Source organism: Dermacentor albipictus, chromosome 9 (genome assembly GCF_038994185.2).
Source record: "Dermacentor albipictus isolate Rhodes 1998 colony chromosome 9, USDA_Dalb.pri_finalv2, whole genome shotgun sequence".
Taxonomy (NCBI): Eukaryota; Metazoa; Arthropoda; class Arachnida; order Ixodida; family Ixodidae; genus Dermacentor; species Dermacentor albipictus.
In genome coordinates, this window is record NC_091829.1 from 83253911 (window position 1) to 83268026 (window position 14116).

Below are 14116 nucleotides of genomic sequence, written 5' to 3' on the forward strand. Positions count from 1 at the left end.
GCCCAAACGGTAAAATAAATAAAACGAAAGCTCTGCTTTGTTAGGTCTCGCTCGGTCTCATGCTCACGCTCACTTCGATTCGGTTCAGACTCACACTTACGTGTACTCTCACTCAGACTCCGAAAATGAAAGCTTGGGAAACGCTTACCTGGATGTCGCATTCTTTGTAAAGCGACTTGTCACTGACCAGCAGCTTGATGTACTTCTCGTCCATGGACTTCACATTCTTGAGTATGCACATGACCACTGGACGAAGGGCCGGGTCCTGTCGGAAGAGAAAGATATTTGAAAAAATAAGGAAAATCTGCAATATTGGTAAGGTCGTCAACACCCTTCTCTGCGAACATAAGAATTGCAGTAGGTGTTCTTTTTTTTTGTTATTGCTATAGCACTTTTATCGTCGGCGCCGCCGTGATGTTCCAGATAAAATCCAAGGGCGATAACGCCATCACCGCGCGTCGTATGCTATATGTGCGAGTAAAAGCACGCGAGGGAAGCCGACGATGGTGGCTCAATCTGGAGCGCGCGAAGGAATAAAGCCAAGACAAAACGCGCCATCTTCCATCGCACGAACGGCCGTGGAGGAATGGAAGGGAAGGAAGGGGGGCGTACATCGCACGGCCGCGCGCGCCGCAACTCGAAAGGGATCTGCAGGCGGCTCACACGTTCGTACGCGCCGAGTTCTCGCCGCTCTTGCGTTGAAGCGATAGACCGCACGAAGGTCGCTTCGCTCGCTGCTGCTGCCGTGTTTGCTCACACCAGCGTTTTCACAGCTAGTGTCCGCGCTCATCGAGCGTGATGTATTCATGTTTGCTGATGCGCGCTGACACCATGCATGGTATTTCGGTTAGTAAGGGAATGTTTCCAAGTGTATACAGCCGATAAAACTGCTATCCTGACTTCGTACACTGATTCGCCTACTGATTTGCTATCTCGATCGATGCTTCGCCTTTACCCGCAAAATTACAGCGCGACTGGTCGCTAGAGGCACTTTGCGTGTATTCGCGGGCTACTTTCACGCTCGGAAATAGACTTTTATGCAGCACGTATTGATCGACAGAAAGCTGTATCGGGAGTTTTTCACCTTGCTCTGCAATTTTCTCATTGACACATTTCATCAAATTATCCTACTTGGGGAGTTGATTAATTATTTAAGACTACTTATGTAAATAAGTGGAATGCAAGAGATAATCTGAGCATTTCCAAGCGACGGCAAACAACATTACCTTGATTCTGTCCAGCTGAGTGGTATCTGCATATATTTAAATCTCAGTGCATTGTAGTTGGGACACTCTTTATATGGAACATCACATGAGGGCGAAAATTTGCCTGGAATGTCCATATACTCTCAGTCGCAACAAACAAACGCCTCAGTGCATCCACCATCGTCTCCTTCTGTCTACGACGTCCTTGAGACTGTGCTTTTTCCCTTCAATTTCCTCGACTGTTTATAGCCTTCACTTCGCTTTCATAAAGGGAAAAGCATGGTGCACTACAAAAGTGACAGTGTTCATTGAACTTTGATCGAAGCCCTAACAGCATCCCCAGAAACAGATTTGTACACGTTACAGAAAAACAGTAATCGATTACAATTACTTCATTCAAAATGTAATTGAATACAGTTACCAATTACAACCTCATGACAGTAAGTGAGCAATTACTAAAAAGTCGATTAGTTTAATTTCCACCCTAAATCAATTACCCTTGCACAAATACAGTAAATAGAACGAGCTGGGCCAGCTCTTTCAATGCGTTTTCCTCAGCCCTTCACACGTTACTTATCTTCTATAAAGGTATTGCTTTTCCAAATCTGCAATAGGTAAGCTCTCCGTGTCCTATTGTGAAGACATCTGCAGCGACATTGAAAGCTCGCTCGATGTGCGCGCTTCAGAGAAGGGCTGTGGTGTAACGTTCGAACACCTTCCTCGCAAGTTTGGGTTTGGTAATACACCAGCATGGTTATTTAAGACATGACACAACGATTCAACTGGACTGCATGCGAAGAGACAGAAGACATTCAACACTTTCTTTGGTCTTGCTCAAAATACCAAGAATAAGGGGACGCTCTTCTCGAGAACCTGCAAAAGAAGAACCCTCCTCAATCGTACCACGCAACGCTCTGCGTGCCAAGAAAGGTCAGTTATAGCTCGCAAAGGAGCTTCTCGCATTCTTAAGAGACTTGTTTGATGAGCATGTGGTGATGTGCCGTGGTAACATTGCAAGAGACTCTCGCGCAGAGCAGTTGCTGGCCTCAATCGCCACGCTAACCCTGCTTGTAGCTACAACTCACCACCACATGATTCTGGTTACTGAATGCCGCGATGCTCGCGGTCGGAGCCAAGGGCTTCATTGTTGATGGGGCTAGGGGAAGGAGCTCCCGATAGGGACAGTGAAAATCTGAAAATTCCCCTATACGTGACTCCCTGGCACCGCCGTCCGAAGTGGACATCATTGATGAGATATAAAATCGCAGTTTCAATTCGTCCGTCAACGCCTGGTGGACCGCTGCCCGGTGCCCTTTACTTGTTTCCTATTTAGACTTAAACAACTAATTGTAACGGACGCCAGAAAACGTTCCCGTTCTTCGAAAAGGTGGCCGAACCTGTCATGTAGTTTAATATACAGCTGCGTATTCTTCAGCCCGAAAGGTACTAGTTGTTCGTGCGTTGCAATCGCGAGAAATAGATGTATATTAGTCTCGTATATATCAAACAGATAGATACACGAGCGCTTAATGGCAAATCATTTGTCTATGTCAAAGAAGTCGAAGACTAAACTAAGGGAAAAAAATAACTGATCAGCAGCTCTCACCGCCTGTGAAGGCCTCTTAAAAGCACTTCCAGGAGAGATAGAACGATAGAAATTCATTATAGGATAAAGGCTCAGAGACCGGACACCCAAGAGGGTTTTGCGAATCTGCAAGCCCACCATGTTCAGGTGATCGAGGCGTAGCTGCAGGACGCTGATTGTGGAAATGAGGTCATCTTTCTGGACACTGTAGTTCCCGCCAAATTTAGGTTCTCAAACCTGGGAAATGTAACTGGTTGCACGTAACTGGTTACTGAAAAAAGTAATTAAATTACAGTGAGCGTTACCGAATAGACAAATTAATCCTTAAATTATAAAACCACCCTAAACGTAATTGATTTCAAGTAATTAATGACATGCAGTTCATTACGTACAAGTCTGCTTAGGGACAGTATGGCACCGTGTGTTTGTGCACGTGTTGGCACGTGTTTGTTCGCTTCTCCTTTGTACCACTGCGTTCTGCGCAGAGTACGCTTTACAGGCAAACTTCAGAGGAAGTCACTTCGAGGCCGACTCCAATTTCCCTATTCAAAAACGTGTGAAACACAGAAGCATCCTCATTAAACAAACAGCTGAACCAATTTGAACGAAATATTTTAAGGAAAGCAGCTGAATTGTACAAGCCGTAGTGCTCTTATGCATATAAATCGCAGTTTCTGACGTAAAACTTTCTCTTAAAACGCTGTTGCTGTCGGCGGTGGCGGTGGTGGTGGTGGTGGTAGTGGTGGTGATGGTAGTAGTAGTAGTAGTAGTAGTAGTAGTAGTAGTAGTAGTAGTAGTAGTAGTAGAAGACTCCGAGGTCACGACCGAACACCGACGGGTCGGCATGGCACTATCTTCGGGATCGGGGCACTTATTTGGAGTTTTGTGTCTTCACACGGACACGATCCTGGGGGAAGTAGCTCTTAACAGCTCCGCTGTAAAATTGGTTACGTCTTTGTTTTTAATTAACCTATTAATTAATGATGACGACGACGTTGGACCCAATCCTGACGGTGATATTGTTACGTAGGAAGACGCAGATGAAAAGCTATATACAAGTATATTTACAAGGAAATACGCCGCGCTTGGCCAAGAGGCCACAACCCGCGCTAGCCTCTAATCGTCGTCGTCGTCTTCACACTGCTCGCCTCTTCGTGATAGCAAATACTGTTCCGTAGCAATATTTTTGTGCTTACACACGGACACGATTCTGGGAGAACTACCCCTTAACAGCTTTGCTGTGAATTTCTTTTATCATTTCGCTCTTTGAGTTATGTAAGTGACTGCGTTCCAATTTTCGGGGAAGTCCAGTGACACAAGTCGATGGCAACTGCCATCGAAACGCTCATTTACATAGCACAAATTGAGTCCTGCACCCCCGCACCGATATCAGTGCAGGGGTCGGTATTCACAGGTGATCACTTTCGGACATACGCTTTCGCAAGATTTTGCACGACTATAGGAGGGACCTTCTTATGCTCAACGTCTACTAAGTTGACAGCAGCGACAGAACGCGCAGCCTAGCGAGCGGAATTATGGAGGGACGCGATTCCCAATTGTGACGACGCTTGCGAACGCTCGGCGCGTGGAGGGGTCGCGCTCCAGCGCAGCAGCAGCGCGAACGTTCCGAATCTTGAGCGTCTTGAGCTTTAAACTGCCCACTCGGACAAGCGTCTGTTGCCGTTTGGAGTCATTTCATCGCATAATGCCTCTTCATCGCAGCCCTAGCAACGCCTCGTAAGGGCTGGCGTCGGCACCACCGGTGTGATCAATGAGAGAGTCGTACAGGCCTGCGTATTGTGCAGGGTACCCATAGCGCTCGGCATCAACTCGCGACCGCGTTCTTTGCACGGTGCTGAAGATTGCGTGCTCGGCGTTATGCCAGGAACGCCGTCCTTAGACGTCGACGCGTCTGACCTAAACGCGCCTGATGTAATATAGTACGCGAGATCTCACGAAAGCATCTCCGAAGGTGATCGCCCGAGAAAGCATCCCCCAAGAGTGGCGATATTACAGGTATTTTTGAGCACGTCCGGCTAATACTTTCGACTCATCTCTTATGCTGGTGCCACTTTCGATAGCGATATCGAGCGCAACAGGAATCGAATTTCCTGAACGCAATTGCTCCTTTGCCCAAGCTACGGAAGGGAGCCAATTGCGATCAAGAATTTTTATCACGATCGGGCTCAATCGCAGTCGAAAGTGGCACCTGGTACCGGGATTTTGGCGTCCCGATCGCGCTGGAGACTTCTCGGCAGACTGACTTCTTATCAAATTGAATGTCTGCATGTGAAAGCAGTACAATACGCCTGCGTTGCACAGACACATGCGAGAATGCTCGAGTCAACACTGATGTACCGCGAATCAAGCGCCGCTGTGCCCGTCATTACCAAGCACACCTGGCTCCGAACCCCGTAAACCGATCGCGCACCCTTGTGCTTGGACTGGGCTCTAATTTTTCGATGCAGCTTGACTTCCATCAGCCCGGAAACAGTACCAGTGAAAAGGTGTATTACTCTCCCTATACGTTCAACACAGAGACGGAACATTGCATGTTGCCCTCGTACCTTGATGTATGGGAAGCTTCTCTCCAGCATATTCTTGAGCTTCCTCTCCTTCTCGTGGCCTTCTTGCTTGGCCAGGGTCTCGATCTGCCGCATGAGATGTCCCTTGAGTTTATCCCGCAAGGATGTGTGGAAGTCCAGTCGCCGGACGCCGTGGATGTCTAGCAGCGATAACATAGGGCGCAAAGAAGGCAAGAGGATCGCATTCTCCTCTTGGAACTCTTCTATTGCTCGCAGCGGATCTGTACAGTTGGTCAAGGCTTCGCGGAGAGCCTCCCGACCTGGAAGGCCAACTTCCTTGAGACCGGCCATGGACGAAGACGAAAAATTCATCCTGGTATGTTATATCCAATAGGAGCTGTAGAAGGCGGGTGAACCAGTGGAGGTGGGGACGCGTAGAACTCGGCGACAGCTTCTTGGCACAGTCACCCTCTTCGTCCTTCGCTGTCGAGAAGCCTAGCTTTGGTCCGCGCGGCACTGGAAGCACGGCTGAAGAGGCTGTTTATGCGAGGATCCCGTACTTCTATAGAAGCGGTCTAACTACATAGCCGCGACGTGGTCGACCTCGCGTCTAGTCACACAGGCTTCGGCGTCTGGCCTCCACCGGAACGTTCGACCATGTGCAGCTTCAAACGCACACCAAGCGCGACGCGAAAATGGGTGACGTCGAGCGGGAAGAAAACGAGCACCGAGGAACGCGCGATGCGATGGACGGCGCACGAGCGTTAGAAACGGTGAAACGCTGTCGCAAAGTGGCTGAGCAGAGTTCTCGCGACGCTGAGAGCCTGCGTCTCGTGCAGACCCGGTGGCTTGTTCGCACGTGCGTGACTGATGCCATCTTCGACTGGTCGTTTCTGAGCGCTCTGGAGCGCTCTCGCGAGCGGCGTTGTCTTCGGCTGGTTGAAAGAGGGTGCACGCCCTGCGTTCGGCTGGTTCTTCTCGATTGCTCTCCTCCATCTTCGAACGCTCTGAATTTCTTTCTCTATGGCTCTGAGGCGCTCCGAGCCCTGTCGTCGGAGCAGTCGTCGAAATTGAAACATCATCGCAGAGCCGCGTCGCTGCTGTTGGCGACGGCCCACCGTAACCTAGGCAACCTAGGCCACTGCGACGAACGCTCGTCCCGTCGACGCGTCCGTTGGTTTTCCCGGCAGCGCCGGGAGCTTTCGATAAGCGAAGCATCAGACGTTGGTAGTAGTCACGTGGTTTAGCATCTTCCATTGCCTCCTGCGAGAGCGAGTCGCACGTTCGGCTTGCGCGCTCGTCCTCTACCTCTGAGCTCGGGGAACGCCGGATCTGCCCGACTCTGCTTCGGGGGATGGAAGCGACCAGTCGAAGATACCATTAGACTGCCAGCTCCGTGGACGAAGAGTTTCAATGTACGGGCGTGCCTGTCCGTGGTGTAGCGACTCGCCACCGTCTTTGTACCACATCTCATGGGGATGCCGAAATAGACCGCCCAATTTAAATGCCTACTTAGTTAGGTATAATTTAACCAACACACTGGAGCAATGGGAGGCACGACTTGCCAGCTCACATCCGAAGGTGCAGAAGGCTCTTCTTGGTCACGTTCGGCTAGCGGAGAAGCCAGTGGAGCCCTGGACTTGGGGCGCCACCCATCAAGTTCCTAATCCCCTATCCCCCTTTCCCCAATTCAATAAAGCTCTTCTCTCTCTCTCTCTCTCTCTCTCACACACACACACACACACACACACACACACACACACACATGGTGTCTCTATGGAGCGTTTCCAGCGATCGCTTGCGCGGATCGTTACCATGGCACGAAAATTCCCAAAGGGGGCTTTTGCGGTTAGCTCGCTGCCTACAGACAAACCTGACACCAAAACATTTCATATATCCGAATAAATGCGCCTTTCGCAACGCACTTCAGCTTGCGAGGCACTTCAATGTTGCCTTTCTTGAGGGCAACTGGCCTATCTGAACGCCTTCGGCTTGCGCAGGCCCTCCGCATGCTTGCGCGAACTCACCGCTGCTTTCCTCCCCCCCCCTACCTCTCTCTATCTCATCCCTCTATTCCCTCTTTCCCGTCCCCCAGAGTAGGGTAGGCAACCAGACGCATTTCTGGTTAACATCCCTGCCTTCTCTCTTGATTTCCTATCCTCCTCCTCCTTCACCGCTGAAACCAATGACGGCTGCAATACGACGGAACGGTAGCTAAGGCAAGTTTGAAGTCTGGGCAGAGCAGAGAGAGAGAGTGTGCAATGTGCAGAGGGAAGCAGACAATGTCTCGTGTTTCTTACTGTGGTGGACATTCTCTAATTGCACAATATTGTCCAATTTGCGATCTGGTCAGCTCCGATTTAATGACTCGATCAGAATGCCGCCATTAAAGAATTTGACAATGCACAGAATAGCAGCCCCGTTTATCCCCTTAGGCATAAACCAAGTAGCTCAAAATATAGCCTCCGAGAGCGTGTCCTGTGTCGCAGCCAAATCAACCTCGCGCGCTCGTATGGTGACGCTGCCGCTCCGTAAACTCCGTTATCACTAGCGCCACCACGAGGCCTAGTGGAAAAGTTCGCGTATGTTTACTCGTAGACGTTATACCAACGCGCTGACGCGAGAGAGTCGGTTACTCCGGCGCTTCGGCAACAAAGAAAACAACTATCGATATCCTTCAACTGGACGCGACAACCCCCTCCTCCTCTCGCAATGCTCGTCACGCTCTCGTTGCCTTGTTAGACGCTCTCTCTCTCGCTCTCGCTCTCTCTACGCTTATGAATCTTTTTCGGCAAGCACGGAGATCAACGGCACAACCGGCAGAAATCGCTTTTCATCGTGCGTGGCTTCGTTCGATTACCCTGGAGGCTCGGACGTTATGACGATAATATTGTGCTTGTACGCTCTGTGCAAAACGTAGCTGCGCTGTAGTTGTAGCAAAAAATTATCGGACGACTTGGTTCATAACGAATTAGGATAAAACAGAAGCGTAGAATGAACGTGGACGCGGCGAGTACACGGTATGGTTTGAAAGCGTTCTTAGAAAATTCTTGCCGATCGCGATCTGAATATCCAGGTAGGGCGTCTAAAAGCAGCAAAAAAAAGGAAAAAAATCGAGTACACCTATGCACTTCCGAGTTTACAATACGAAAGCATTAATGCCCAATTGAAGGCCGCTGAGCCCTCCTTCGAGTTATTAACTCCTCGCGGACAAGCGAGCGCGTTGAGGTGCTTGACGCGTTTCGATTTGGCCTTACCGAGACGCACTTACTGGACCTTTTCGCTAAGCAGTTTGCTCTAGAGAAACGAGATGGCGCTTTCGGCGGCGCGCCGCCCGTTGCCTCAGCGAAAGCGCACGGATACGCAACCAGTATCTCTTCCACCCAATCAGCTGTCGAAAACGCAACTAGGTTTTCGTTTCATTCATGCTGCGAAATATGGAGTGGTGGGGTGAAGACATTTGCAGTTGGTGGCTGCAAAGATTGTGAGTGGCATGTTAAGAAATGTAATGAATCTGTGTCCCCAAGTTCACAGACCGCTGCTACGTAAAAACTGCCTGTGTTGCCAGCTCTTCGCGATACACGGTTTCCCTCGAGAATTAAAAACAAAGCACTCACCCTCCAGCGTTGTAGCGCTAACCTCCTAGTAAAGGACTTCAACCCCGGAACGTCTGCACCAGTGAATATAGCGCTCGTTATACGGTGACAAAGGAAGTAGTGCCGCTTCTTGACATATAGCAAGTTTCTCTCACGTTATCTACACAAATCCATCCCAACTCACACGCGAACTTACGCCCACTCTATCGCCAACGTACAAGAATAACTAAGCGGGCGTTCAATTAATGCGCCGAAGCATGTGTGACGGCTACTAAACCAACAGCACAATAATGTTCGGAGCTGAACGTATCGTAAAGGCCAGTCCACACAGCAAGCGAGTGGCTAGCGATAATATGTATTTGCTATAAGTTATGGCACCGAACAGAACACATACGTCACAAGCCTTGTGTCCAGCAAGAACAAATATATTGCAACTGAGCGCACTCGCGAGCTATCAGGCAGAAACTAAACAGTCAGACAGTGAACGTTCGAGGAACTTTGCCGATTCAGAAACGTGACCAACCGCTGCTTAAAAGTATTCGCTATATAAAGAAAGAAGAAGGAAACACACTCATGCCGACTAAATTCATAAGAGGAAAGTTACAATAGTTTGTAATAAATTTTCAGCCCGGGCCCCTTTTATTACAAGCACCGTATACGCTGCTCGCTCCGTTTCGACAAAGCGTAATGAGCTCTGAAAGCGCCTACATGTCCTTTGAAGCTGTAATCAAAGATTCGCGTGTCGTCCACCCAGTCACCGTCTACCATATCCGCCGAAACAGAGGTTTGCAGAGCCGCACCGGGGGTCATGTACGTATATATCCATTGTAAACAAAGAGGCAACGGAGGCAGCTGAGGCTAGCAATGGACGCATCACCACGTGATCAAACATGCCAGTGCCCACGGGATCTGCGTGAAAAAGGCCAATACACAGGCGAGAGCTTGCGCCGAGAGCGAGAAGGAAGGTTACTCCCCCTCTCGGGGAGTGGCCACCATCACCACGTTGATCGCTGTCGACGCCTGCAAGATCCCAGTCACATCTTGGTAGAACCGAGCGTCACCGTTCCCACCTGAAGTACAGCTTTTATGTTTAAAAATTGGCAGAGGCCTTTGTGACTTAGATTTAAAAGGGGGGTTGTAAACGTGCGTTCGTTGTGATTGAAGGCCACTCGTGCCTCAATATCTCTCGTTGCATTCTGGTTTTCAACGACAGTGGCTTCGCGGTGACATACATTCCTTGTGTATACAAGAACTCCTTACCTAAATAAAATTTCCAGTTGCTAGCAGCGCTTTGTCCTGTGTTCTTCCAAAGTCTCCGTTTTCGCAGCGTTTTTCCATCATTAAGTTTACCAACACGCCAAAGTGACAGCTATACTAACACCCCTAAATGATGTAAAAGTAGCGCCATCTCCTTTCTTCCTCCTCCTGCGCCGGCGTTCACTCTCTCTCCTGTCGACCGTGGCTCCCTCTACGTGGTGCTGAACTAGCAGACCATCTCCGAATCAAACGCTGTCGCTACGTATCGCTCGCGCTTTCGAGGCCGTATTTTGATAGGGATCTTATTTTACATTGCGACTGGCTGCCGAAACGTCGAGAGAGGACGTCCGAATGCCGTTGCCCTTGGTTGGCTCAACTACTAGCGGTGAGACACTAAACTACGCCGAGCGCGGCCTCGGCGTTAGCCGATTTACCGCCGTCGCCTTCACGCTTCCGCAGATTCAGTCCCTCGTCTGCCAGCGGCCGACGTACACAGCAGGCCGTTAGCATTATGACCAGGCTGCGAGAGCGAATGCTCGACCAGCGGTATATACGCAGTTCTCTTAACGTTTTCACTGACTATAGTGAGCTACCGATCAGTCGGCGGAAGCGACCCCACTAATAATGAGGCACAACTGGCTTATGTCGCTTGCAGGGTGTACCTTACGCAGCTCGACACATTTTCTTTTTTTTTTGTGAGCGTGCGGTCTGGAGAAGCGCGGAAGCAGTCACCTCACAGGCGCGTGCAAGGCTGCTACTGCGGGTCATATCGCCGCATGCATGCGTTCTGCGCGGGCGCGAGAAATTCTGCGCTGCGTGTTCTATCCACTATCTTATCAAAATAGATGCAGAGTAAAAAGCGATTCAAGCTTGTCCTGGCCACTGACAAAGTCAAGCGGGAATTACCTTGCCCTAGAATCGAGGGCCTTGCAATGTGGATAGCGTTACCAGCAGTATGTTTATTTTTTTTTTTTCGAGAGAGAGATTGTTTGTTTTCGAATATATTGGATGACTGAATGAATGCACCCGCAAGACGCGATCTGACATTAATATAAAGTAGAGGAGCACGCTGTTACAATAATGATGCCCAGTTATTTGAAATGTGGAGCCAATATTTCTTTTCATCCATGCGTACGAGCGTTTGGCAGAAGACGTGACATCAATCAGATGTACTTACGTCACGTGCACCACTTCTCCTACGCTGTTTCTACATTCCAATACAACTCAAAAGCGTCTTTCCAGAGCTAAGCGTCCCTTTTACAACGAAGCTGTCTACCTCTACCGTCCAAGGATATTTTCGTGTCGTTGGCGCGGTAAGCAAGAAACTCCCCACACGTGGCCTGACCCCGGACATAGTGCAATGCCGGGCCGACCTGCGGCGGAGGTGAAGCAGGCGTTAAGCACTCCCCATACGTTGGCCGGTCTGGAAGATAGCGTCATGCAGGGCCGACCCGTGGTGGAGGTGAAGCAGGCGTTAAGCACTTCCCATACGAGGGCCGATCCCAAAGATAGTGCAATGCCGGGCTGACCCGCGATGGAGGTGAAGCAGGCGTTAAGCACTCCCCATACGTGGGCCGATCTGGAAGATAGTGCCATGCCGGGCCGACGCGGCGGAGATGAAGCAGGCGTTAAGCACTCCTCATACGTGGGCCGATCTGGAAGACAGTGCCATGCCGGGCCGACCCGTAGAGGAGGTGAAGCAGCTGTTAAGCACTCCCCATAAATGGGACGATGCCGAAGATAGTGCAATGGCTGGGCCGACCCGCGGCGAAGGTGAAGCAGGCGTTAAGCACTCCCTATACGTGAGCCGATCCCGAAGATAGAGCAATGCCGGGCTGACCCGCGGCGGAGGTGCAGTGTAGTTCGTCATTAAGGGGCGCACATACACAGCTTCGCTGGTCATCCTTCTTCACAGAGTGGAAGGGCACTGAGTTTTTTGGCATACGTACCGTCACCGCTTCGTAACGTACGGCGATAGACCCAAAAGGTGCTGTTCACATACTTGCAGGTCAAACAAAGACAATGCCATAATATGTAAGACTGAGCCGACAAAAAAGCGCGTGCGTTCGAAGACGACTTTTGGTTAAAGTCGGGCACGAAAGTTGCAAATAAACGCCGCGCGAACATGCGGCACATACGATAGCGAAAAACTAAAGAAGCCGCATACAGCAAGTGGCAGCATGCGAGATTAGTGACGAGCAAAGAACCGCTCGCTTACCTCGCAGACCCGGGACCATTGCGTTGGGTTGACGTCAGCCCGGCTGATTCTTTGAAGCCATACCTTCCCCCGCGCCGTGTCTCGCTTGGCAGGTGGAATCTGGAAGAGTCGCTTGCAGTCAGTTACACGTGTGCTGCACCTGAAGACACAGCGACAAGGCATCGCGAACACAGAGCTACCCTACAAGAACACAAAGGAGGCGCGAAACGCGGCGCCTGCGTACTCCACTCGCAATGTTCGGCACCGCGACGTTGGCGGGAGCAAAAAAACAAGCAATAAAACGAAACGCGCGCAAGCACGTGACGGTGTCCGGCCAATGAGGGGGCCGACCGTCGAGGAAAAGCGCAGGGGAGGAGGATGGCGGCCATCTTCAAAAGATGGCGCTGCCTTCATTTTATTTAGGGGCTTTAAGGGTTACGAGGCGTGGCGACGATGCCCTCTCCCCTCATGCAGCACCTGGCGCGCTATCGCAGCAGCAGGTGTTCCCTTTATCCCGCTCTACTACGTCGAGGCGTGCTCGTGACGGGGCCTCGCAGCCAACGGCAATTTACCTGCCGTTTCGCTGCTACAAACTACACACCGCCTTTTCCGTCCAATGGACCACTTGACGCTTTCGCATCAAAACATAGTTCCCGGCGTATGCGTACTCATTTGATCCTTGACGGAAAAACTTAGGACATATTGGAAAACGTTTGATTAAAGGCCGAGAAAGCCCAAGTATTCGATTAGGAATAACTGAGGAGGGAACCTAGGTTCGGGTGCATCCCGGAAAGTGCGCGCAGTACTTTTTGGTTGTCGACGCAGAGCTTCCTTTTTTTAGCGCATGTGCATCTTTTGTGCAATGCCTACTACGTTGTGGTCTGCAACAAATTGCGCAAGTCTGACACATACTATGCTTTGAGAGACTCGCAACTTCCCTCGAATATTCGTGTGGATGATGTTGGCCTGAAGTTCTCCCTCCCAAGACAGTCCGTCCAGCCAGGACTTTAGTTCAGACAACTATGATTGCAAAATTTGATTTAACGTATTGATGTCCCGCGACGGGGAGAAAAATGAAACGTCATTGGCGTAGAGATGAACTTTCACGTCCTGGTTAGCTGGGACAGAAGATAACAAAATATTAAACAAAAGCAGAGAAACAACTGGTTCCTATAACACGCCTCTCATTTGTTTATATGCACCCGATGTCGCCCCATCCTCGAAACAAAAGCATTGTCTACCAGAAAGGAACTCTTGTACCCAGGCAACTATATAGTTTGGAACAGCACAGCTTGCTAATATAGAAATTAAAATTCCATGTTTCGACACTGTCATAAGTTCTTGAAATAACTTACTAACGCCAAGACATCTCCTAATTGTCTTGCGAGTCCAATTCGGCTTTCTAAGTCAACATGAGCCGACCATATTGAACATTCAGATGTACATCTTATTCGTCTTGAGCACAGAACGCCCCGAGAAGCAAAAACATCTAGCCGAACACTGATTACTTTTTCGGTTATTTTGACCAGATGCGATGTACAGGAAATTGGCCGCATGTTGTCGAATACATATACAAGGTTTAGATTTTTAAGTAAAAGCACAATTTCTGCTATTTTCCCAAGAGTTCGAAATCCATATATGTTGTAGTGAACGGTTAAATACATTCAAAAGTTCATTGGGGAATGAGATAAAGAATAGTTTGATCATAGCAATTGTAATTCCAGGAAGCTGATTGATGTGCAGTTGACATC

General features: G+C 49.7%; 1 protein-coding gene across 4 annotated transcripts in view; it reads right to left on the bottom strand.

Annotated features, from left to right (window-relative positions):
- Positions 1–12619, bottom strand: part of LOC135919846 (negative elongation factor B-like) — a 46416-nt gene extending 33797 nt beyond the window's left edge. For 2 of the 4 annotated variants that reach the window (XR_010570072.2, XR_010570071.2), the window contains exons 1-2: positions 5358–6180; positions 149–265 (exon numbers count right to left, since the gene is read on the bottom strand). Coding sequence is in view for 2 of the 4 variants with exons in the window: in XM_065453803.2 (XP_065309875.1) it covers positions 149–265; positions 5358–5687 (447 nt within the window). In the remaining 2 variants the exon portion in view is untranslated. Of the gene's footprint in view, positions 1–148; positions 266–5357; positions 6181–12386 lie in introns of those variants that run through there. The other 2 variants (XM_065453806.1, XM_065453803.2) reach the window with 2 other exon arrangements.
- Between the last annotated feature and the right edge of the window lie 1497 nt (positions 12620–14116).